General features: G+C 34.9%; 1 protein-coding gene across 1 annotated transcript in view; it reads left to right on the forward strand.

The window, feature by feature from the left end:
* Positions 1-312: 312 nt before the first annotated feature.
* The window catches only part of BOLL (boule homolog, RNA binding protein), a gene marked incomplete at both ends in the record, with an annotated part of 55,892 nt that continues 32,433 nt past the window's right edge, over positions 313-23,771 (forward strand). Inside the window, 9 exons of the mRNA XM_080799177.1 lie at positions 313-333; positions 4,130-4,273; positions 6,848-6,939; positions 8,825-8,879; positions 10,388-10,463; positions 13,983-14,110; positions 18,052-18,123; positions 22,239-22,286; positions 23,047-23,175. Of these exons, the coding sequence (XP_080655303.1) occupies positions 313-333; positions 4,130-4,273; positions 6,848-6,939; positions 8,825-8,879; positions 10,388-10,463; positions 13,983-14,110; positions 18,052-18,123; positions 22,239-22,286; positions 23,047-23,175 (765 nt within the window). The remainder of the gene's footprint in view (positions 334-4,129; positions 4,274-6,847; positions 6,940-8,824; positions 8,880-10,387; positions 10,464-13,982; positions 14,111-18,051; positions 18,124-22,238; positions 22,287-23,046; positions 23,176-23,771) is intronic.

The following is a 23,771-nucleotide window of genomic DNA, read 5'->3' on the forward strand; positions in this document are numbered from 1 at the left end:
AGACGGCCCAGCTCGGCGACGCCGGCCACAGCCGAAACCGCCCGCCCGCGCCGCTCCCCGGCTTGCGGCGCCCGCCCGCCCCGCCGCCTGAGGCGACGTCGCTGCTCCTCCCCAACCCCCCCCCCCCCCCCCCCCCCGGGTAGCGGGTTCAGGCCCCGGGTCCGAGCCTGCGCCCCTGCAGCTGCCAGTGCCACCGTCGCCGCCAGGGGGAGTGTCTGTCGGGAAACGTGGTGTTGCTTCCGTGGTGTGAAGGTGCTTTCAGACTTCGGGTTTCTGTTCCTTGCCCTCGCTTTTTGAAGCGCGTGGAGGAAGATGGAGACCGAGTCCGGGGCGGTGAGTACAGCAGGCAGGGCCTCCGGCCCCGGGATGGCGGGGTTAAGGAGCAACGCGGACTCCGGTCCTGACGGGCTGAAGACTGAGGTCGAGGGCCCAGACGCCCACTATTTTGTCGGGAAGAAACGTGGACGGGATGCCCCGTCGACCACCGCGAAGAGCGGCCCGCCTGCAGGCCCCGTCCGGTCGTGTCGTGGGGTCGGGAAGGTGGGGCCGCCGGGCCTGGGCCGGGTGTAGGCTGGCCGGGGACCTCCGAAAAGGCCGGGAGGCTTCGGGAGTCGGCGGGCGGCCGGGTCCCGTGCAGCGGGCGGCGCTGGGCCGGAGCAACAGCTTTCCCGCCGAAACTGGGCTGCGCGGCGTCTTCGACGCTCGCTGCGACCGGACTCCCCCAGCCGCCCACCGCGAGGGGTTGCCAGGGCGGCGGACGCCGCGTCTCGGTGGAGACCGGAAGGCCTGAGAGACCTGGGGGGAGGGGAGGGGCACCGTGGCCCACGACGGACCCAGACACTCCAACACCCTGTACGCGCTGGGGCCCCTCAGGGCCCTGTGGGGGGCGGGGGGCGGGGAGCCAGGTAAGGCCTGAGGGGCCTAAGCCTCCGAGGCAGGCGCGGCGGCAGGCGCCGCGGTGCCCCACCCCACCCGGCCGGCAGCCAATCAGCACGCGCCACGTGCGGCCGAGGGGTTGCCAGCGCTCGAGGCCGACGCCGGGCCGGTGCCGTTGAGGGTTCCCGCCACTGCTGCTGGCGGGCTTGCGGGACAAAATTTCTCGCTGGCTGGCTTTCTTTTCCCTCCCGCACTTTGGTGGGGAGGGGGTGGATCCTCGCGTCAGTGCCCAAGTTCACGATGACCCGCGAGAACCCGAGGAAGTTGTCGCCGCGGGCATATCCCCCAGCGCCTCGGCTTGCTGGCCCCGGAGGGGACGGAGCGCCGAGGCTGTGACCGCGACGGTTAGCCCGCCCTCTTCCTGTTGTCTTCGTTGGCAAAGTGGATGATAGATTACGAGGTTAATTCTCACGGGAAGAAGTCAGTAAGGGCACGTTACTTTAGAGGGAAATTCCTAATAAACTCTTTAGTGTTGGAAGTTTTGCTAAGCCAAGAACCCTTACTTCTAACCAAATAACGGCACCTACCTAAGTGCTTGCCATACACTTGCAAAATTATTGCCAGTGGAATCTGAGGCTTTCTTTGTTGTTTAGCTCCATGCATCGCTAGCCTTCTCGAAGGAATTCAGATGCTGCTTCTGCTTGAACCTTCTTTCCTAGAAAAAAATTTCTAGTCTATTTTAATGCCATATTCTTAAACCTCAGCCTAATGGTTGGGATATCATGAGCAGGAAGAAATGATTCATTCGTTTATTCATTTATTCCACAAATATTAATTGAACACCTCCTACGTACCAGCTTTAGGTCAGACGCTGAGTGAGCGAAACAGGCAGAATCCCTTCTCATATGAACATTGCACTACAGTGGAAGGTGATAGACAATAAACACAAGTAAATTATATGGCATGTTGGAAAGTGGTAAGTGGTAAGAAAAATGAGGCAGTTGGAACTCAGTACAGCAGGAGTCTTAGAAACCGGAGAATGAAGTGAATAGGCTGGAAAAGTTGATGTTTTTTTCTTTCTGGGTATCATTTAACTAGTTTCTCAATGTAGGAAATAAAGCACTCTTTTCACTTCTGTTCGTGTCAACTCTCACAAGGAAAAATAATGGAATTAACTTTAAACAAATTGGAGAACAAACAAGTTCATATGTTGAACTCATTTTGTTTTTAAGAAGAAAATTTCATAGACTTTTTTTTTTTATTTTGCAAATACATAATTTCTACACTCTCTAAACAGAGACAAGATTATATCTACTGGAGCTGTGCTATTATCTCTAGCAATGCAAATACCTGGTAGAAAAATAAAACTAAGCATCCCAAATCATCCATCCTTTGCACTACAGAGTCATTCCCTAGAGAGCATGCTATTACCATTGGATTCCAGTTTCTTTAAATGGAAACTACAACATAGCAATTATTAAATGGGATAACTTTTCTGTGGTTTAATAGGTGTCTTTATGAACTCCCCTATTAGGGAGTATGTGTTGTTTGTCCCTCCCTTAATACTAGATGCGGAATAGAGCCCAATAAGGTCCAGCCTTCAGCCCCATAATCACTACTGGCCTAGTTATTTCTCAGTATATCTTGAAGAGATTAGGGGTTATGGTTTTATTGGCCAATGAATTGAGAGAGGAGAGCAAATACGAAAAAGAACAACTCCATTACCTAAGTTAGAGATTAATTTTCATGTATTTGTTTCTCAGAGAATTGAAATTATGAACTGCAAGCTTTTTGAAGCTCTCATTTAGTATGTTAGACTGTCTCAGAAGTCTGTTAAGTATTCCCAGAAGGAAAGTAATTAGCAAGTGCTTAAATTGGTTTCTCTTCAAAATCCTATTCTCAAGTCTTGTTTTTTTTTTTCAGACATGCATTAAGAGTCTACCATCTTGCCATTGTACAAAGGCTTACATGTTAATAGATATTTATTAAAATCTAAATTAGGCTCCCAACTTAGAATTGTGAACATATATGTACTGTGCTCAGTTCTCTTTTTTTAAAGATCTAATTTATTTATTTGATAGAGAGATCACAAGTGAACAGAGAGGCAGGCAGAGAGAGAGGGGCAAGCAGGCTTCCCCCCAAGCAGAGAGCCCAATGCGGGGCTTGATCCCAGGAACCTGAGATCATGACCTGAGCCGAAGGCACTGAGCCACCTAGGCGCCCCTGAGCTCAGTTCTTTAGTATACAGATTTATATCTATGAGTTATAGGTATACACATTTTTTTTTACAAAATCAGTTTAATCTTCAAATTTAAAAATGTGACTTTAGAGCTAAGAATGGTGAACTTGAATGTCAGAGTTTATTGACTTGTCAGTGCCCTTGAGCCAAAGACTACCAGGAACATACCTGTAGTTAAGTAATGTTGGGTCTGTTGAACTGTTGACACAAGGAAGAGCATACATCATGGAGCCACTAGGTAAGAATATGTTAGAAAAGAATTTACTATGGGGTTTAGGCTTGTGTTAAGCTGTTTTTAGAGAATATTTAAGGAAGAAGGGCTTTACTCTGAAATACATGTCAGAAAGTGGGAGTAAGTCTATGATTGGGTATGTTAATTTTTATTTAGAAGGTTAAGAAAAACAGATTGAGGCCAAATCTTTGATTGATAAAGAAGGAGCAGTTACACGTATCAGCCAGGATAGAAAGATGTTTGGTCATTCTTGTGGTTTGGACAATGCTTTTGTTTTTGTCAGCGTTCAGACATGATTAAGGAATGGTCTATTTTTTATGGTGATCCATCACAATCACAGAGTAACTTTGCCTAATGTCTGTTAAGAAGAGAACGCTACAACCTTACTGTGAGTCCAGGCCAACTCCTACCACCACCAGAACCAAGCCAGTCCCCAGATGTCTTGGGCTGCTTTTCTCTTTCTCAGACTTCTTTTTGAGTTTAATATTCTTCAACATTTATAATACTTAAATAGTATATTTAATAACAACATGAGTATATTTAAATAGTATATTTTAATATTTAAGATTTTCTCTGTAGTAAAACAGATTCTATATTTCCCATATTTTTGTTGCTCCAAAAAGTATTAGTTCTAGCTGTAATCTTTATAATATTAGCATAAAATTAAAGTCTAAAATATTACATTTTGCCTAAATGACTCATCTTTTTGATGGACATATGTTTTCAGTCTGCATCAAAACTTATACCCAATGCTAAAAGTTTAAAAGAATTTTATTTTACAGCAAACATCAAATCAGACGCAAACAGATTCATTATCTCCATCCCCTAATCCTGTGTCACCTGTGCCTTTGAATAACCCAACAAGTGCCCCAAGATATGGAACAGTGATCCCTAATCGCATCTTTGTAGGAGGAATTGACTTTAAGGTACCTATTTATGCATGTAATGTAGCGTATTTTTTGTATTAGAAGTTACTTTATTTCTCAGAAATACTTTGTACAACTGCAAAAATAATCTTATTTACTAATTGCATAATGATTACTAGATTTCACTTTGTCTTCCTATAAAGAATCTTTTCAATAACAATGTAGGTTGAAAAGAACATATATAATTGTCCAATTTCACATACAACAAATTGAGGCTCATTGATGTACCTGTAGGCTCCTAGCTTCTTAGTGACAGAGTGAAGACTTGAATCACAGTATTCCGACTCATAGTTTCATATTCTTTATTTCACCATACCATACTAATTATATTTTATTACATAGTACTCCAATAAACCAAATAATGCATGACTATAATTTTAAAAAAAGATTCAATATTTTTTAAAAACCACAAAATTTAGTCCTATGAAATCCTGTTTCTTTATCCCAATTTCACTCTCAATTTCCTGCTAAGTAATCTCCTGAACTTACATCTTTTACAAATGCTTTCTGCCACCTAATTTAGAATTTGGTCACCATTAAAAGACCTGTGACCTTGTCAGAATAAAGCATCTTAGCATTAATATATTTTAATTATGTAATCAGCCATTTCACTGTTTCAGAGAGGCTTAGTTTGTTGTTGTTGTTGTTGTTGTTGTTGTTGTTGTTGTTGTTGTTGTTGTTGTTAGGTGTTTCACAGCACTATTTGGGAGGTAGTAGTAAACACCTATGGGAAAGGCCTGCATGGCTATTGTAAGTAGAATATCCTTATTTCCAAGTGGATATATAGAAGCATTTCCAAGCTTCCACTTTATATGCTAGAAATCACAGGCATAGTTGTTTTTCCTAATTTAAAAATATCCTTGTGCCATTAGGGTATGAAATTGATTACTATTTCCCTGTAATCACCCTTTTACAATTTGGATGAAATTATTTTTTTTCTGCTCCAGAGAAATATTACACCTCCTGTATTTGTCAGAATAATGATTATTAAGGTAGTATGTGATTGGTTCACTAAAAATAAAGAAAATTTATTTCTAATGAAATGTTTATTTTTTAAAAGATTTTTTTGCTTCTGTGGAAAATAGTAATGGCTGACCATGAATACTCAAGTTGAGTATTCATGTTCAGAATTAATTTATGTTACAAACAGTATATTTTTAAAATAAATCCTCAATAAATGGAAGGATTGTATGACTAGATTATTCTAGGTTACTGAATTCTGTCAACTACATTATGAACTTTGGAGGCCATTGTTACAGTGCAGTTATAGTTTACAGGTAATTGCTAGGGTTCCCTCCCTGGTACTTATCCCTTTTCCAAAACCAGACAATTGCCAACAAGGAAATAGTTTACTGTAGTAGCAAACTGTGTCAAACTTTTTAAAATTATTCTTTTTAGAAGCTTATAGCCCATCTCTCTTCATACTTAATCATCTTAACTTTCTGTCTCCTTATTTTTCAACTTAAGAAGTAGAGCCACAAAATTGAACTTGTGATTCTTCTATCAGAGAATAGTTTGAATTAATTTGCATTCAAATCTCTAATAAAAATTCTTATTCTGGCCTTGATTCCATTTTCAGTTTATTGAAATAAGAGATATTTATTATTCTTAGATTAACTCAGTATTTGTTATCACCCATTTTAGCAGCTTTAGGTTATCAACTAAGCTGCTAATATATGTAAGTAGTGAGGTAGCAGAGGAACTCAAGAGGCCTAGCCCTGCTAGTGGCCATGTCTTTTTCTGTGTATCTAAAGAAAATTTTTTTCTAGAGATACTTAAAGTTCCCCATGGCATAGTTATATCTGAGCCAGAAAATGAAACTGCAGGGAATTTAGTGTGACTACTCTAGGAAAAGGTGATATGAGTCTATTAAGAGACTATTTCAATTAAAACCATCTTTGTAACTATCTTGTACACTATAGTCTAATAATGACTCAGATTTTTATTTTGAATGACTCAGATTTTATTTTATTTTGAATCATAATGTCATTATTTAGCCAAAATGTATATTGAGTACAGATAAACTATCTAAAACTATCTAAAAACTTTAAATCTTGTAGTCACTTCATTGGTATCACAAACTGAGTACTTTTGGAAATGTATTCCTTTCCTAAGACCTTACTCTTCATGGAGACAGCTGATTAAAATAGAGGGACTGGTACATAACAACATCCTAGTTCCACTAACATAATGGTGAGCCTCTCTGAGCCAAAAGAACCAATAGTACTATGCCATTACTATAGGTTATAGCCATGCCTAATTTGAATTATTTTTTAAACTGACCAAAAAGAATTTATTTAAATATTGGTGTACTTTCTTTGTAGTTATAAAGTAATTCAGCTTAAAAATTTTTTATTGATTGAATAGTTTAACAACATGATTACTGCATAAAGCAATGTATTTACATTGATTCTAAAAACTTAGTGGTTTGAGTACTGTTTTAATGCTAAGAGACATTCTTATATTCATATTACTATTTGCTTATAATCTTTTCTGTCTCCAAAACAAGCATAAGACTTGTTTCATTTTTTAGCAATTAAAAATATTTTTTGTGTGTTTCTTTTATGCCATTAGACAAATGAAAATGATTTAAGAAAATTTTTTTCCCAGTATGGGTCTGTAAAAGAAGTGAAGATTGTAAATGACAGAGCTGGAGTGTCCAAAGGGTTAGTATCACTATAGAAAGTACATAGAATTAACAATTGTGTTTTTATTGGATTACTAGGTTTTATACGCTAACTTACTTTGATTCCATTTTTTAAAAAGAGAATTTCATGTCCTCTTCTTTTCTTCCTACCTTTAATCTTCCATTTCATGTGGGTGTGTGTATTTTGGAGGGAGGGGTAACATAGTAACATTCCTTAATTTGTTGGGAAGTTTTTCTTGCATGGGCTGAGGGACCATTCAATGTTAGGTAGCAAGGATTTAATGTTGAGTAATGTACAGCAGCCAAGGAACCAGAAGCTAAAGAAATCAGATACTTTTAGAATTGTATGCTTGCTTTAGACTAGAGAAAGCTTTATTTGAAAAAAGCTGGCACAAAGGAATATCTGTAGGTTTTGCCTCAGATACCTAGTTAGAGAACTAACCTGAGAAATACAATTTTAATGAGAACAATTTTTAATTGCCAAATCAAAGAGAAGCTGGGAAGAAATCAAAAGGATTTGTCTAAAAATCACTAATGACCTCAGAGCAGTTTCAGTGGCTTGGTATAAGCAAAAGCCAAATTTCAGAGAAGAAAGAGATAGTTTACAAAGTGTACTCAAGAAGTTTGACAACAAAGTTAAAGAAAATGGGTAAGACAGTGGAGATCAGTGAAGGACTGTGTTTGTTTTCTTGAAGGAGAGGCAGGACATACATGAATAGACATAAGAGAAAGGACCAGAGGTGGAGAGAAAGTGAGGTGGATAGAAAATTATACTAGTGGAAGACCACATTTAAGTATGTCAGATAAGCACTTTGGAAGAGATGGGATTCTGCAGAGAGGTTATTTTTAAGCAATTGAGATACTTCCTCAGACTGACAAACAGTATTAGGATGAAGTGAGATTGTACCTCTTGCATATGGTTAATAGAATTCTCAATATTTTGGTAATATCCTTTTTTAAACCATTGAAAAACACATAGAGATGTAAACTGTATTTTATGCCTTTTCCACTGGGTGGTGTATGTGTTCTACCAAAAAATTAGCATAAAACTATAAGCCCTTGTTTAATGTTTGGGCACATAAAAAAAGAAATTCCTTTGTTAAAAAAAATAAACTTTTTATACAACAGAGTAATTATGAATCAAAACAGTAGTCAAGATATTTAACACTACTCTAGTTTCCTTAAGTTATCTAAATAGAAATTATGCTGGGGGGGATATACCTTTTATTTCTTTCATATCTTTTTGTCTACTTTGGCTTTTTGGATGTTGCATACATAATGTATTTGTATCTTGAACATTATACGAATTGTACTCTGAAGGTAACAATTATATATAAAAAGGAGATATAAAATCTAGGATGTACACATTTTTAATTGATCTATATTTGAAAAACACTAATAATTGCATTATCAGTTTATATGTGCTAATAATAAGTAATATATCTGTATACTCATTTTCCCATATAAAAAATTTTATGTGTTGAAATTTTTATTTTTTTAAAGTTTTTTTCCTACTCTGATTCCTATTTAAGCTAAACTTCTATTATTCTAAAAGGGATTATTGCTTCGTACTAAAATTTATTATATCCTAATTTGTAAGCTAGGACATGAATTCTTCATGCTTTCCTGCTTTGTATACAGTTCAGATCTGAAACTGTTTTAAGATCCTGGGTTTGGGGGAAAAAAAAAAAAGATCCTGGGTATGTTTGTTTGTTTTTCCTCTTAGTGCCCTGACTCTAGCAAGAGGTGACAGTGTTACACTCTGAATGATTCTCTTAAATTTTGCATAGTGGTGCACCATAGAAAACTGCTCATTCCTACAGTGGCCCATTCTTAAAAAGAAATTTAATTTTAATATAACTGTAATGTAATGTTCTAAGAAAATAATTAATATATTTATTTAGGTATGGTTTCGTCACTTTTGAAACACAAGAAGATGCACAAAAAATTTTACAAGAGGTGAGATTTTTTTGATGTATTTAACTTCATTTTTTGGAACTTCTTTGAAACTAATCCTTTAGGATTTTTTTTTATTATTAGCATTCCAATACAATGATTGATTGCTAGAAAAAAATTTTTAACTTATTTGCATCTCAAGATTGACATTTGTATCCAAAAAAATTGAATAAAAAAAGATTAAACAGAGGCTCCTGACTGACTCAGTTGGTAGAGTGTGCACCTGTTGATCTTGGGGTTGTAGGTTTGAGCCCCACATTGGGTGTAGAGATTACTTAAAAATTAAATCTTTTTTTTTTAAAGATTAAACAGAAATTTTATCTACAGAAAAACATTCCAAATCATTGCATGAGTATGTTTGCGAAGTTATAATTTTTTACCTTATTTGCTTACTAACAACTTGGGAATATATGTTTTCTGAAGTGTTAATAGCACTTTGAATTCCTAAAAACACAACAAACATGGATTCCTAGAGTGAAATTATCTGAGATTATTTCCCTCCTTTCTTAAAAACTTACATAAGCTAAGAAAAAATCTATAGCCTGCAGTTCAGTGTAATAATTTTAAATCTGACAAATGTTACATTTTATTTTTTTAGGAAAAAATAGAGTTTGAATTGTACATTGTTAAATCACATGCAGCTGATCCTCATTATTTTTAATAGTTATGTTTTATAAAGTCACTATGAACATTCACTTAGCAAATACTGGACTGTTCTTTCTAGAAGAAATAACAAAGTTCCCTCTAGTTTCTGTTTACATTAACCAACCAACCAATCAATACATAACTTTGTTTTATGTGTGTTTCTGTGTAAAGACATCATGTTAAATATATATTGTTGATTCATTAACATTGAACTCCTGGCCAACAGCACTGTAACTCATGTCTGAATTAAGCCCATCTAAAACATTTTCTCAATAAGGCAAATGACAGTCTTCTTGTGCTTAGGAACTTAGCCAGCACTCTAACACCACACTTGAGGACCATTTTAAATAGCAAAATTAAAAAAAACAAAAAAAAAAAAAAGCAAAATCACCAACATAAAACACAAAAATACAAAAAAATTTGGCACTAAACAACATGAAACAGACCCTTTTTTAAGAGCTGAGACAAGACAGAGTGTTGCCTTATTTGACCTCAGCCTGGGACTGTGTATGTCAGGCAATTCAAAATTTTCACCTCACTGCTCATGTCCACTAGTAACTGCTTAAATTGCCACAAGTTTGCTTCTGGGGTTACAAATAACTTTAATGAATAGGTGAATTCCCAAATATGGGATCTATGAATAGAGGATTGACTGTATTCCAATTAAGGAACTGGGTTCAGACCATTGGAACCAAAATTCAAACCCAGATCTTTAAATACACACAGACTTTGCCCTTTCCAGTATTCTGGCTGCTTTCAAAAAATGTTATAGTCTGAATTTTAAAAATTGTTTCTCACTAATTTTTCATTATTGGTTTTATAAAATAGTAGTACCAAGATAATAAAATAGTTTTTTCTTATTTTAGGCTGAAAAACTTAATTATAAGGATAAGAAACTGAACATTGGTCCAGCAATAAGAAAACAACAAGTAGGAATCCCTCGTATGTATTGAGAACTAATGTATTTTTCAGTGTTTTTGCGTGGTTCTTTTTTGAAATATTAGTTTTTTAAGAACTTAATTAAAATATCATGCTTTTTTCATTTAATAAAGTTATTTTAGTGAAGTTGGTGATCAAATGAATATTTCTTAGCAAAATATATATGTTAGATTTTAGGGGGCAGGGAAAATTTTACACAAATAACCGTGTTTACATATATTGCATATAGTTACATCTTTAAAGGAAAACTCTTCTACATAAAAATACAATTTAAAATTGCAAAGGTAATTAGAATTATTTTGGTACTATTAATTAGAAATTTTTCTAATTAGAAAAGTAATTTAAAATTGGAAATTGAAGGGGGATGCCTGGATGGCTCTGTGGGTTAAGCCTCTGCCTTCAGCTCAGGTCATGATCTCAGGGTCCTAGGATCATGCCCTGTCTCAGGCTTTCTGCTCAGTGGGGAGCCTGCTTCCCCCCTCTCTCCCCCCCTTCCTCTGCCTACTTCTGATCTGTCTCTTTCTATCAAATAAATAAAATCTTTAAAAATAAATAAATAAATAAAATAAAATTAGAAATTGAAGATACTGAAAGTAAGAATATAGAACCAATATCAGAAACTCTAGTTGCAATGGTAGGTACTGTAGCCCAACTAGATATGTTATAATTATGAAGGAACAATTCCTAAAGCTTTAAGAATTTGCAAAGTTGTGCCTTCCTCAAATTTCTGTAATGCTGTCAACTCTACTCTTCTTTTTTTCTCACTCTTCCTCTATTATATTAGGCATCTTTACAGTTAGCTTTTTACTAACTGTATATTTACTGAACTCTATAGTAGTCTTTAGCTGGAAGGAGATACCTAAAATTAGAAACTGAATTTTCTTATTCTTCCTTAACTGTGCCCTACTGTCTATTGGGATGTTTAAAACATTAGGTGGTTATTGTATACCTGTTAACAAATTAATAGTTGTGCTCCTTTGGACTGTTCTATTTTTGACTAAGAAATTAACAGTTCTGGGGTACCTGGATGGCTCAGTTGGTTAAGTGATTGCGTTTGGCTCAGGTCATGATCTCAGGGTTCTGGGATCAAGTCCTGCATTGGGCTCCCTGCTCAGCAGGGAGCTTGCTTCTCCCTCTTCCACTCCCCCTGCTTGTGCTCGCTCGCTCTCTCTCTCTCCCTCTCTGTCTCTCTGTCAAATAAATAAAATCTTTTTTAAAAAAAAGAAATTAATAGTTATCAAGTTTAATTTTGACTTAGTTATTTGTTAATTTAGAAGATAACTGAAGAGTGCCCTAAATAGGTTAATACTTCTTATTAGTTCCAAGAGTTAAGCTGTAACATGTAGTAATAGTTCTATATTACCAGCAGTAGGTATAAATAGTAATGTTCATATTATAACCCATAAATTGCTTTAAAGAAAAAAAAACATAAATCACCATGCTGAATGCTTTCAAATAGACAGTAAATTTGAGAAGTATAGGGTTAATAACTTAACCAAATAGTTGCATTAGCTTTGAAATCCAGGACAAGTTGACTCCAAAGCTCTTTATACTTTTCTGCAAATAAATTTTAAGTATAAAAGTAGACTTACAAAATATGGGGGATTTTTATCTCAATTTTTTCTCAAATCTATAGCTTTTTCCATCTCTATTATCAATATTCTAGTCCCAGCTACCCACCTCACTTGCCTTGATTACTGGAAGAGCCTCCTAACAGGTCTTTCTGAATCCACTTTTTGCACCTTCTGACCCATCATATACAAGGCAACCAGAGTGATCTTTCAGAACTGTGTATTTCATGTTATTCTTAGCTTATTTTGAGCTCTTCTTTCCTTTTTTTCCTATACGTTAGCCATCTAGCTTTCTCTCAGTTCCAGAACATACCATACTCCTGATATACTTTATTTTCTTTGCCTAGAACACTCTTTGCCATCCCATTCCCATCCCAATCTTTTTTTTTTTTTTTTTTTTTTTTTTTTAAGATTAGGTGTGGAGCCCAACGTGGGGTTGAATTTAACGATCCTGGGATCAAGACCTGAGCTGAGATCAACAGTCAGACACTTACCCAACTCAGCCTCCTGGGTGCATCCCAATCATTCTTTAAAGCTCAGCCCAAACATCATTTCTTCACAAATTAAATATAATTAGAAAGTTCATGCTACCCCGTGTAATACCCTATACTACCTCTTAATGTATTTATCAAAATTGTATTTAATTAATTAATTGTGTAATAAGCTAATAACTATTTTCTCCACCAGAAGGTAACTTTCATATGACAGGTCCAATTTTTTTTTTCTTTTTGGCTATATCACCAGCCAAGTTCAATGCCTTGTAATAGTACTGTCTCAAAATTTATTTATTTATGTAACAGATAAACCTGTGGTTCCTTGAGTATCTTGAACGGAAATCCATGAACCTCCTGAATTTGTGCAAAAAAATTTTTAATGTATATATCTCTGAGAAAAGGATGCATGGTTTTCATCAGATTCTCAAAAGAATGAGATTAAGAATCACTAAAATAAGCAGTAACAATACAGATGAAATATAGTGAAAATATGAAAGCTCAGAAGCAGTAGTGTTGCTTAAAGTGGTAGGCCAGTGCTCCTCACAGGGTGTGGTTTGCAGCCAGTAACAGTTCAATTGGAATCTGTCAAAATGCAGATCCTCAAGCCCTATCCCAGACTTACTGAGTCTAAATCTCTGCTAATGTGGCCCTGGAATTTATATCCTAAATAAACTATCTAGGTGATTCTAATGTACGTTAAAATTTGAGAATTACTGGTATAATGGAAGGAGGATTGCCAGTTCCAGTAATTTACATAAACTTACTGGTCAAGTACTTAATTGACTTGGCTTAAGTACTTAAGTACTTAATCTGACTTGGTTTATATACATTTTTCAAGTGTTCTCTTGACAAAAAAATATTTCTTTTATTTTGGGGGAGGGAGGGTTTATATATAACTTGATCTGATAAAAGAGATGGGGACCCAGAACTACACATGAAGATTTGTGGTCATGTTTGCAATAAGCAGCAGTTGTAGCAAAGGGAGGCTGGAGAGTAAGAGTCATGGCCTCAATGAATGCTTGTGATAATAGAACCAAAGAATTTGTAGGATGGAACCAAAATATCTTCAGGAAAGTATGGAATCTTTTCCAACTTCACTGCCTTCATCATCTTTGGCCTTTTACAAATAAAGGTCTTAACTAAGGTCTTAGGTCTTATGACCTTGCTGATAATAATTTAAATTTTTAAGCCTTGTGTTTGATCACATTGTTATTAAAATCTAAATTGGTGAGTTTTTAGTATCCTTTATTGAACTTATTTCTTTTTCCTCACTTTAAGCTAATAAAAGTTCTAAGATAGTGTGTTTGAAAATATGTACTTCAAAAATACTTCAACATTTGGAATTTTTTTAATTTGCAACATTCAATTTTTACTGTAATTGTATCAAGTGTTCAGAAATTACCTTTTTAAAAGTTAAACTGAACATTTTAATTATTATTATTTGATCTTTACTTTAGGTTCCAGTATAATGCCAGCAGCTGGAACAATGTATCTAACGACTTCAACTGGATATCCTTACACATATCATAATGGTGTTGCTTATTTTCATACTCCAGAGGTAGCTTCTGTCCCACCACCTTGGCCTGTAAGTAATTTTCATCTTAAAAGGGTTTCCATCTATTCTGTCAATTTTTTAAAACATTTGTTTCTGAAATATTTCAACCAGAGACAAGTATGAATAATAATTAACAGCCATGTAGCTACCACTTAAATTTAATAAACGTTAACATTTTGCCATATTTATGTAAGTTCTTTTAATAAGGAGAAATGAAATATGAGAAATTCAGGTATAGTCTCCTTGCCCCCATTTTATTACCCTCCTTTTCTCCTCAGACATATTTGGAATATATAACCATAATATCTTTCCTATCATTTTATGTTTTTACTACAAATGTAGGTATCCTTAAACAATAGGTAGTATTGCTTTGAGTGATTTTCTTAACACTATGTAAATAACCAGTTTTTCTGTTCAACATTATATTTTTGAGATTAAACAATGTTGTTACTAGTATATCTAATTCACTTATTTTAATATTTTATAATATTCCATATTATAAGTGTGTATTCCCCTATTGATGGATGTTTTAAGTTTTTTCTGTAATCAAGACTACAGTGAACATCCAGATCTTGTATGTACTATGTGAGAGTTTGTCTAGGAAAGTAGTCGTCAAAGTTTTTTGCTTGTATATCCTCTAAAAATTTTCTGAAAAGTTATGAATACTTATTTTTAAGTTGATATCTGAAATTTATCATAATTTTAAATAATTTAGGAATACAACATATTATGTATGCTATACACATAAAACTAATATAAGGGTATATGTCAGTTATACCTCAAAAAAAGAAAAAGGATGGAAAACGTCTAGAACTCAGTTAACAAAACTAGTCAGTCAAATAAAAGTTCATTTCTATTAGAAAATTCTAACTTTTAATTATTTTTAAGTTCAAATAAATGAGTTAATATGTATTCTTATAACCATCATATAATTTATTTTGTTCTCTGGATGAAATAAAGGACCATCTCCCCTTTAATATTTCTTATAAAAGCTCTTTTTGCTTTGCTTCTCTCACTTCTCAAGGGCATTGCCTACTTGAATTATCTATTTTTTTGATGCCCTTTTGGTATTTATATTCACAAAGAAAACATTATAATAGATCCAGAATGAGTGAGAAGTGTGCCTTTCATCATGAAGGAGAATGGTAATTGTGAAAGGGCGTTATGAAAAGAAAACAGACACATGGTAAAGAGACACAGTCACAGACAGATCAAATCAGGAAGGAGTACATATGAAATTTAGGACCTAAAAATTAATACTCTGAAACCTATTCATGCCCATTTACCCCTGGAAAAATTTTGTATTTCCCTCCCTTGGTCTAGGCTGCAATATATGCAGAGAAATAAAATTTCACATTATAGAATATGCACATCTTTGACTAAATGTTGCCAAATGACTTCCAAAGTATACCAGTTTATACTTTAGCTCACAGTTTATGAGAGCTCCAATTTCTCCATAACCTGCCAATCCCTTAATTTTCAATTTTTGCCAATATTATTATGAAATAGTATTTTGTTTTTTTATCTTCCTAGTCATTGGTAAGATTGAACATAATTCAGGTATTTATTGGCCATTCCACTTTTATTCTGTGAGGTACCTCTTCATATCCTTTATTCTTTATCTTTTCTATTGGGGTTATTTGTCTTTCTTGAGTTCATTATATGAATTTTGTGAGTTCTTCCGGTGTGTGGTTTGTCCACTAACTTTACAGGGTTTTTTTGTTATACACTAATTCTTTGTTTTAATGTTAACATATGTATTAAAGTTTTCCTTTATGGAAGTAGTTTCATCTTTTTAAAACATAACACTTCCAAGAAAAGAATAAAAAATTTAAATTAAAAAAAATACTTCCTTATTACAATATAGATATTCTATATTTTATTTTTAAAATACTCTAGTATTGCTGTTTTTCACATGTAGATCTTAAATCTGGAGTTCATGTATACTAATCCATCCTCTTTCATTATTTTGAAAGGAATCCTCTATGAAATACCACATTTTGGGGGTTGTTCCTCTGGGCTCTCTATTCTGTTCTGCTGGTGTGTTTGCCCTGTCCAATTCCGTGTTAATTCCTATTGCTTTAGAATGAGCACTAAAATCTGATAGTGCAGTCCTGTCACTTTTTTCTTCAGGAGTCTCTCATCTATCTTTAAGTCTTTACTTTTATAAATATAAATTTTATAATCCAGCTTGTTCAATTCTGTGAAAAGCATTTGTTGGATTTTTATTAGAATTGCATTAAATGTATAGATTGATTTGGGTATATACCAAATTTTACCGTCCACAAACATTTATTTAGGTCTTTTATTTCCATCTGTCAGTAAAATTTTCTTTCTCCATAAAACAGTTTAGTACATCTTTTGTTGGATTTATTCTTAGGTACTCTATGGTTTTTGTTGCTTTTATGACGGTATATTTTTAAATCATATTTCCTAATAGGTTGTGACCTGTTTGCAGTAATGCTTTTTTTAAATGTTAACATTTGATCAGTAACCCTCCACAACTTCCATGGAGATAATCAGTTATGATTCAGTATACTTCTGTTTCTTTCTGTTCTTTTCTCATTTTTTCTCCATTGAGTTATTGTATCAACATTTTCTCTGCCATAGTATTTATATGATACCATGACCTTGTTCTTGAAAAAGGAAGTAAGTTCAGTGATTCATGATTAAGCTTTATATATACTTATATAAGCTTTATATATATAGTGTATATATTTATATATACACGGTAGGTTTTGGAAGATAATCTTAGCCAAAACCAAGGTTTCTCAGCCTCTGCACTATTGACATTTTGGGCCAGATGATTCTGTGTCGTTGGATGCTAATCCTGTACGTGGTAGGATACTTAAGCAGTGTCCTAGTCTCCCCACATCTATAAAAACCAAAAGTATTGCCATATGTTCCCTTGGGGGACAAAGTCACACCTGATTGAGAATTATTACCCCAAATCAATTAGGAAATTATTTCATATTCTGTTTGTTAAAAATGAAAAAGTATTGAATTTATCATGAAAAGATATTGAATTTTAATAAATCTTTTCCTATATCTGCTGAGATTTTTTCCTTCTTTAACCTATCAATAGAAAATAAGTATCATAGTAAATTACATTATTCTTTTCTAATGTTAATCTGTGGTATAATTTTATTAATATAGTCTGAAAATTGTGCAAAACTCTGATATTTTTCTTCATTTTGTGGAGGGGAAGGAGTGTACATTAAAATAAAACAGTGTAAAGTTAGATCCCATGTTAGAAATTGAATTTTAATTGCTATCATTAAAGCTAATTTTACCTATTTTATAATACAGTTTGCCTGCTTTATTAATGGTCTGATTTTAAATACTCTATTTTGGGGTTTACTCTAGTACTTTGAATAATGAAATGTTATGTGTATTTTCTTCAAACAGAGAAATCACTTAAGTTTATTGATCAATTCATTTAAATGTCAAATTAATAAAATAGGATTTGATGAATGCTTTAATAAATAATGTGTTTGACTTAAATATATAACAAAGGAGTAGGATTTAATTATTTGTAAGCAGTGGAAAATCAGTGGCAAAATCAAGTATGATTACTCATTTAGTTCTGTGTTGTGTAAACATTATCTACTGCTGGTCTCATGATGGAAATAGGCACTGTCACCTTATGTCCAGCTGCCATTTTCTTTTAAATATTCTCTTAGAACTATATTTTCATAATCTTTGGACTGAAACAATTTTTCTGGTGCTGGTTTTCTAACATTACCATGAAAATGAAACCAAAGAAAAGTGGGAATACTGTGATGATTTTAATAGACTTAAGTTGAATTAGTAATAATAATATCAATAACAGGTAGAAAAATGACATTTTCAATTTATAGATCATAAGTTGATTGGGTTTAGGTAACAATTCGGGATGAATTTTATAATAAACTATTTTAAAGAATTTTGCCTAGGCCTAAAATAATTTTTCTTTTTTTTTCCTCTTATAGTCACGTTCTATATCTAGTTCCCCTGTGATGGTAGCTCAGCCAGTTTATCAGCAACCTGCATATCACTACCAGGTAAACATGAAATTACAAAAAAAATTCTCTTTAATACTCAGTCCTTTTTCAGTAAATTTCATTGTATTCTTTCTCATGTAGATACTCTCATAATTAAAAAAAGATAGTTAAGCCTTGATAACAATGCTGGGTTTGTTTTTTTTCTTCTCTTATGGGGAACTAAACAATATCATGCAAGAAGATGGCAGGTTTTCTTCATTTAACTAAATGTAATGAGGCCGGTTTTGCTCCCTTGGCTAACAGTTTTTTTTTAATTTATTTATTTGAAAGATAGAGATCACAAGTAGGGAGAGAGGCAGGCAGAGAGAGAGGAAGGAAAGCAGGCTCCCTGCTGAGCAGAGAGCCCCATGTGGGGCTTGATCCCAGAACCCTGGGATCATGACCTGAGCCGAAGGCAGAGGCTTTAACTCACTGAGCCACCCAGGCGCCCCATCCCTTGGCTAACATTTAATCTAAAAAGTTTTTAAAAACAATTCCCAAAGCAACATACAGATAACACATACCGAATCACAGGCTGATTTTTTAATGTTATTGTTAACATTATGTCACTTTCTTGCTATTGTATTTAACATAATCCGTATTAAAATAAGTAATATATTATGGTTCACATTATGGCAGCCTCTTTTAGTTAACCAACACTCTTCATTAATTCTTGTGGGAGACTGAGGATAAATGAGCCATAATGCCAGACCATTTTGGTGTTTTGTAAATAAAGAATACCTGTTGACATACTGTCTATGACTGCTTTTGTACTATAATGGCAGGGTTCAGTAGTTGCAACAGAGATATTATGGTCTGCAAAGCTTAAAATATTTACCCTCTGGCCCTTTAAAGAAAAAGTTTGCCAACTTCTCATCTATTGCACTCAAAAATAAAATCACATTCTTTCCTACCTCTGGAATTGTGGAAGAGAATTTCTTTCTTTTTCTTTTTTCTTTTGAACTTTTAAAATAGACCCAGATTAAATGTTAAATTCACTGGAATTCTTTTTAATATTAGACTGGGTTTTGGGGGGATGGTGGTGTTTTAATTTTAAATAGAATTTAAGATTTAAACTTTTTATTACATATTAATGTATATGATATTATTATATTACATTATTTGTAATAAATTTGTAAATTCTATTACTATGCTAAATATAAAACTAAAGTGTTTCACTTACTAAAGATAAAAGTAACTTAATGACATATATTTAAAATATATATATTAAAGTAACTTAATGACATATATAAAATACATGACTTGGGACGCCTGGGTGGCTCAGTTGGTTAAGCCGCTGCCTTCGGCTCAGGTCACGATCCCGGGGTCCTGGGATCGAGTCCCGCATTGGGTTCCTTGCTTGGCTGGGAGCCTGCTTCTCTCCCTGCCTCTGCCTGCCTCTCTGCCTGCTTGTGTGTACTCTCTCTCTCTCTCTCTCTCTCTCTCTCTCTGTAAAAAAAAAAAAAAAAAAAAAAAAATACATGACTTTCCCTAAGTTACCTCCGTATTTTGGTAGAGGCCCCAAAGAGAGAACATTAGGTACCAGATCTTTCAATATGACAAGTCAAATATTGTGAAACTAGTTGGGGGATCCTTAGCTAATTGCCCACCTTGAGTACACATGATGGGATGATGAGATTGCAAGAGGCTTGTTAGGATGCTGTGGCATGTCCCCTTCTTCCCCACCAAGTAAAGAAGACATCGGAGAATGACCAAGAAAACTTAATGTTTGTCCCCTGAAATTTGTGAGATGGTACTTGGATCTGACCTCTCCTAAAAAAGTCCAAAAAGAGAGACTCTTTGGATTTTTGTGGAAGCTGGCGGCAGGGGGAGTAAATTAATTAATAAAACGTCCAAAGAGGAAGCTGGACTAGTCTCCGGAGGCAGAGCCTGGAGAGAAGACTACGGTGAGAATGTGCTGAACTTCTACTCACAACAAGCAAAGGTTTATGTGTCCCAAGAGCAAGATGTGAACCTCACAGAAGAGACCCTTTTAAAAAAAAATTTAAGGAGATCCCAATAAAGAAAGAACCTGTGTGAAGTAGACTTCTAGAATCAAGGGCTAGAATTGCAGTTAGAAGTTCTCAGCAGGGTGGGGCACCTGGGTGGCTCAGTCAGTTAAGTGTCTGCCTTCCACTCAGGTCAGGGTGCTGGGATCTAACCTGTGTCGGGCTCCCTGCTCAACAGGAAGTCTGCTTCTCCCTCTCCTTCTGCTGCTCCCCCTCTCGTGCTCTCGCTTGTTCTGTCTCTCTCTCTCAATAAATAAAAGTCTTAAAAAAAAAAAGTTCTCAGAAGAGAGATCACCAAAGAATCCAGTAAACTACCTATCTAGATAGTCAGCATTTAAAATCTGCCACACCCCAAAAAAATGATTTGTCCTAATTTTAATCCTAGGGCAAGGAAGAACAGGTCGACACAGTGCTTTTCAAGTGTCAGGGGATGAGAAAGAATAGAGCTGCTTTCTGCTTGCTCCCCATTGAGTCCAGCTCCTCTTTTTTTAATTGATTACATACAACTATAGCTCATTTGACATACCAAATACATTCTTAAAAGTTTGTAATACAGTTTAATTTTATACTCTGACTCTGGTGTTCTCCTTGACACAAATGATAAAATTGGAAGTATGTTACCTCAATATTACTCAGGAATATTACCAAAATCTTTTTGGGTACCAATTTATAACTATTTTGTAATACAAAAAAATCATTTCACCTCCCTATTTATCTTCAGATATATATTCATCATTCTGCCTCTTTGATGAAAATCTTCCTTTGTTCTTTTCATAAATTCTAAGATTGGTAGCTTTATCAGTTGTTAGTCAAATCAGGTAATGCATGGTTCAATTAGTACTTACCTCGTATTTCTCACTTCATAAGTAGATAGTTATTTCATTTATCTAAAAACTATGTAAGTCATCTTATTTCCAATTTTTTATTAAAATATTTTCTTAAGAGGTTATTTATTATCCTGCCTTTCTTTTTTTTTTTTTTAAGATTTTCTTTAGTTATTTGACAGAGAGAGAAATCACAAGTAGGCAGAGAAGCAGGCAGGTGGGGGGTGAAGCAGGCTCCCCACTGAGCAGAGAGCCCAAAGTGGGGTTCTACCCCAGGACACTGGGATCATGACCTAAGCTGAAGGCAGAGGCTTAACCCACTGAGCCACCCAGGTGCCCCTATCCTGCCTTTCTGAATGAAGAATACAGAACATAGACTTTATCTTGGTTATTATAATACAGTGATGTCATCCGTTAGCAACTTAAATACCACTAAATTCACAGTGATTCAGTTTAGATGGCAGATCCAGGCATCGTCTTACTCTTTTTTTCTGTTTGGTTTTTTTTTTTACTTTATAATTAAAAAGACTTAATTAAAAATGGAAAATAAAGAATAAAACGTTACTAAGAAATAATACAACTAGTTTAATAAAAGTCTGTCATAGTGTCATCTTACAGTAAGTTTAAAACATTGACCCTCTTTTATTTAACAGCTTTTTAATATATAATTCACATAGCATTCAGTTCAGCTTTTTAAAATGTGCAGTAGTGTTTTTTACTAAATTCAGAGTTGTATAACCATACCATAGTCAGTTTTAGAACATTTTAATCAAACTTCCCCCCGCCAAAAACCTTACCCATTAGTAATTACTCCTCTTTGGAGAAATATCTATTCATATCTTTTACTCTTTTTAAATTTGGGTTACTTGTCTTTTTACTATTGAGTTATAACATTTCTTTATATATTCTAGATGCAAATTCTTTATCAGATATATAATTTGTAAATCTTTTCTCCCATCCTTTGAGTTTATTTTTACTTGATGGTATTCAAGCGCTGTTTTGTGGCACAAAAGTTTTTCATTTTGATGAAGTCCAATTTATCTTTTTTCTTTTGTTGCTTTACTGCTTGTGCTTTTCATGTCATAATTTTTTTAATTGCTTAATTCAAACCCACAAAGATTTACACATATTTTCATATTTTATAGTTCCAGCTCTTACATTTAGGTCTTTGACCCAATTTGAATTAATTTTTGTATGTAGTTTGAGGTTTAAGGATCCAGCTTCATTCTTTTGCACATAGATATCCAGTTTTGATCTTTGTTTATAATCTGGGTGGGTTTTTTGTTTTTTGTTTTCATTTTAGGCCCCTGCACAGTGTCTACCAGGACAATGGCAGTGGGGTGTTCCTCAGGTAAATATTAACTTTTTTCAGAGTGTTTTTGTGAAGACTGAATGAATATTAAAGTCAGGAGAACTAGATTTGAGATACTCCTCTTCTATTTAATAACTGTGATACCTTTGGCAGTTCATTTAATCACTCTATTTCTTGGCTTCCTCACTTGTAAAATTGAAGTAATGATACCATACATTTGTAAATTTCTTTACCTGATCTTGGTGAAGATCACATGAGATCATCTAAGTGAAAGCATTCTTTTAAAAAATGAGTACTTATATAAACAGAAAAATTACTTTTTACCATTATGGGAAAATGTATCATTCTTCTGGTTGTACTTCAAATTTTGCTTCAGTTTTACTTCTGCTCCTAAGTAAATAAATCATCTCTCAACTTTTGATACAAATAGTATACCACCAAAAAGACTATTTAGTGACATTTCCCACTTCCATGTGAAGTCACAAAGCTGAGACTAGATGTTTATGCCAACTAAATACTGTAAGTTATATTACAATCTTTGATAGTGATCTTAATATAACTATTTTCTGAATTTATAAAAGAAGTTCTGAAGCACTAAGAACTTTCAATGCTTACCAGTGATAAAGTTCTTTAATCACATCTACACAATTGAAATTTGTAACAAGATACATCTATGCTATCTCTGGTAAAGAACTTCAGGAAAATATGAAATAAATATTTATGTCATCTGTTGGGTAAGTCATTTATTTTAATTGAAATAAATAATCATATTTGAATTAGAAATCTGGTTTTGTTTTAGTCTCCTGCCTCGTCTGCTCCATTCTTATATCTGCAACCTTCTGAGGTTATTTATCAACCAGTGGAAATTGCACAAGATGGTGGATGTGTTCCTCCTCCTCTATCTCTGATGGAAGCTTCAGTTCCAGAGGTATGTATTACTCTCTAAGTAATTTATCTATAACTGTCTCATCTTAACATTTATTTCTTTTTCTTTTCTAAAAATATTTAAGTGGCGCCTGGGTGGTTCAGTCAATAAGTATCTGCCTTCCGCTCAGGTCATGATCCCAGGGTCCTGGGATTGAGCCCCACATCGGGATCCCTGCTCAGCGGGGAAGCCTGCTTCTTCCTCTCCCACTCCCCCTGCTTGTGTTCCCTCTCTGGCTGTCTCTCTCTTTCTCTCTGTCAAATAAATAAATAAAATCTTAAATTAAATAAAATAAAAAATAAAAATAATATTTAAGACCCTCATGGAAGCTGCACATTTTTTCTTTGACTTATTCACGCATTTCCCCTTTTATATGTATCTAAGAATGCTTCATCTTAGACTTTTTTACTAACTAGTTCTGAACAATTTCTAAAACCAACTGTTCACTGTACTAGGCTAATCTCTGACTTGATCTCCTTGAATGAGTAAGACACCAAATGTTTTTCTTTCTTCTGGCTTGCCTGTCAATCTGTATTATTACTAATATTCTGTCAATTAAAAGCATATAAAAATTCAAAAAATCTTAACAACTTCTTCCT

Source organism: Martes martes (genome assembly GCF_963455335.1).
Source record: "Martes martes genome assembly, chromosome: 3".
NCBI lineage: Eukaryota > Metazoa > Chordata > Mammalia > Carnivora > Mustelidae > Martes > Martes martes.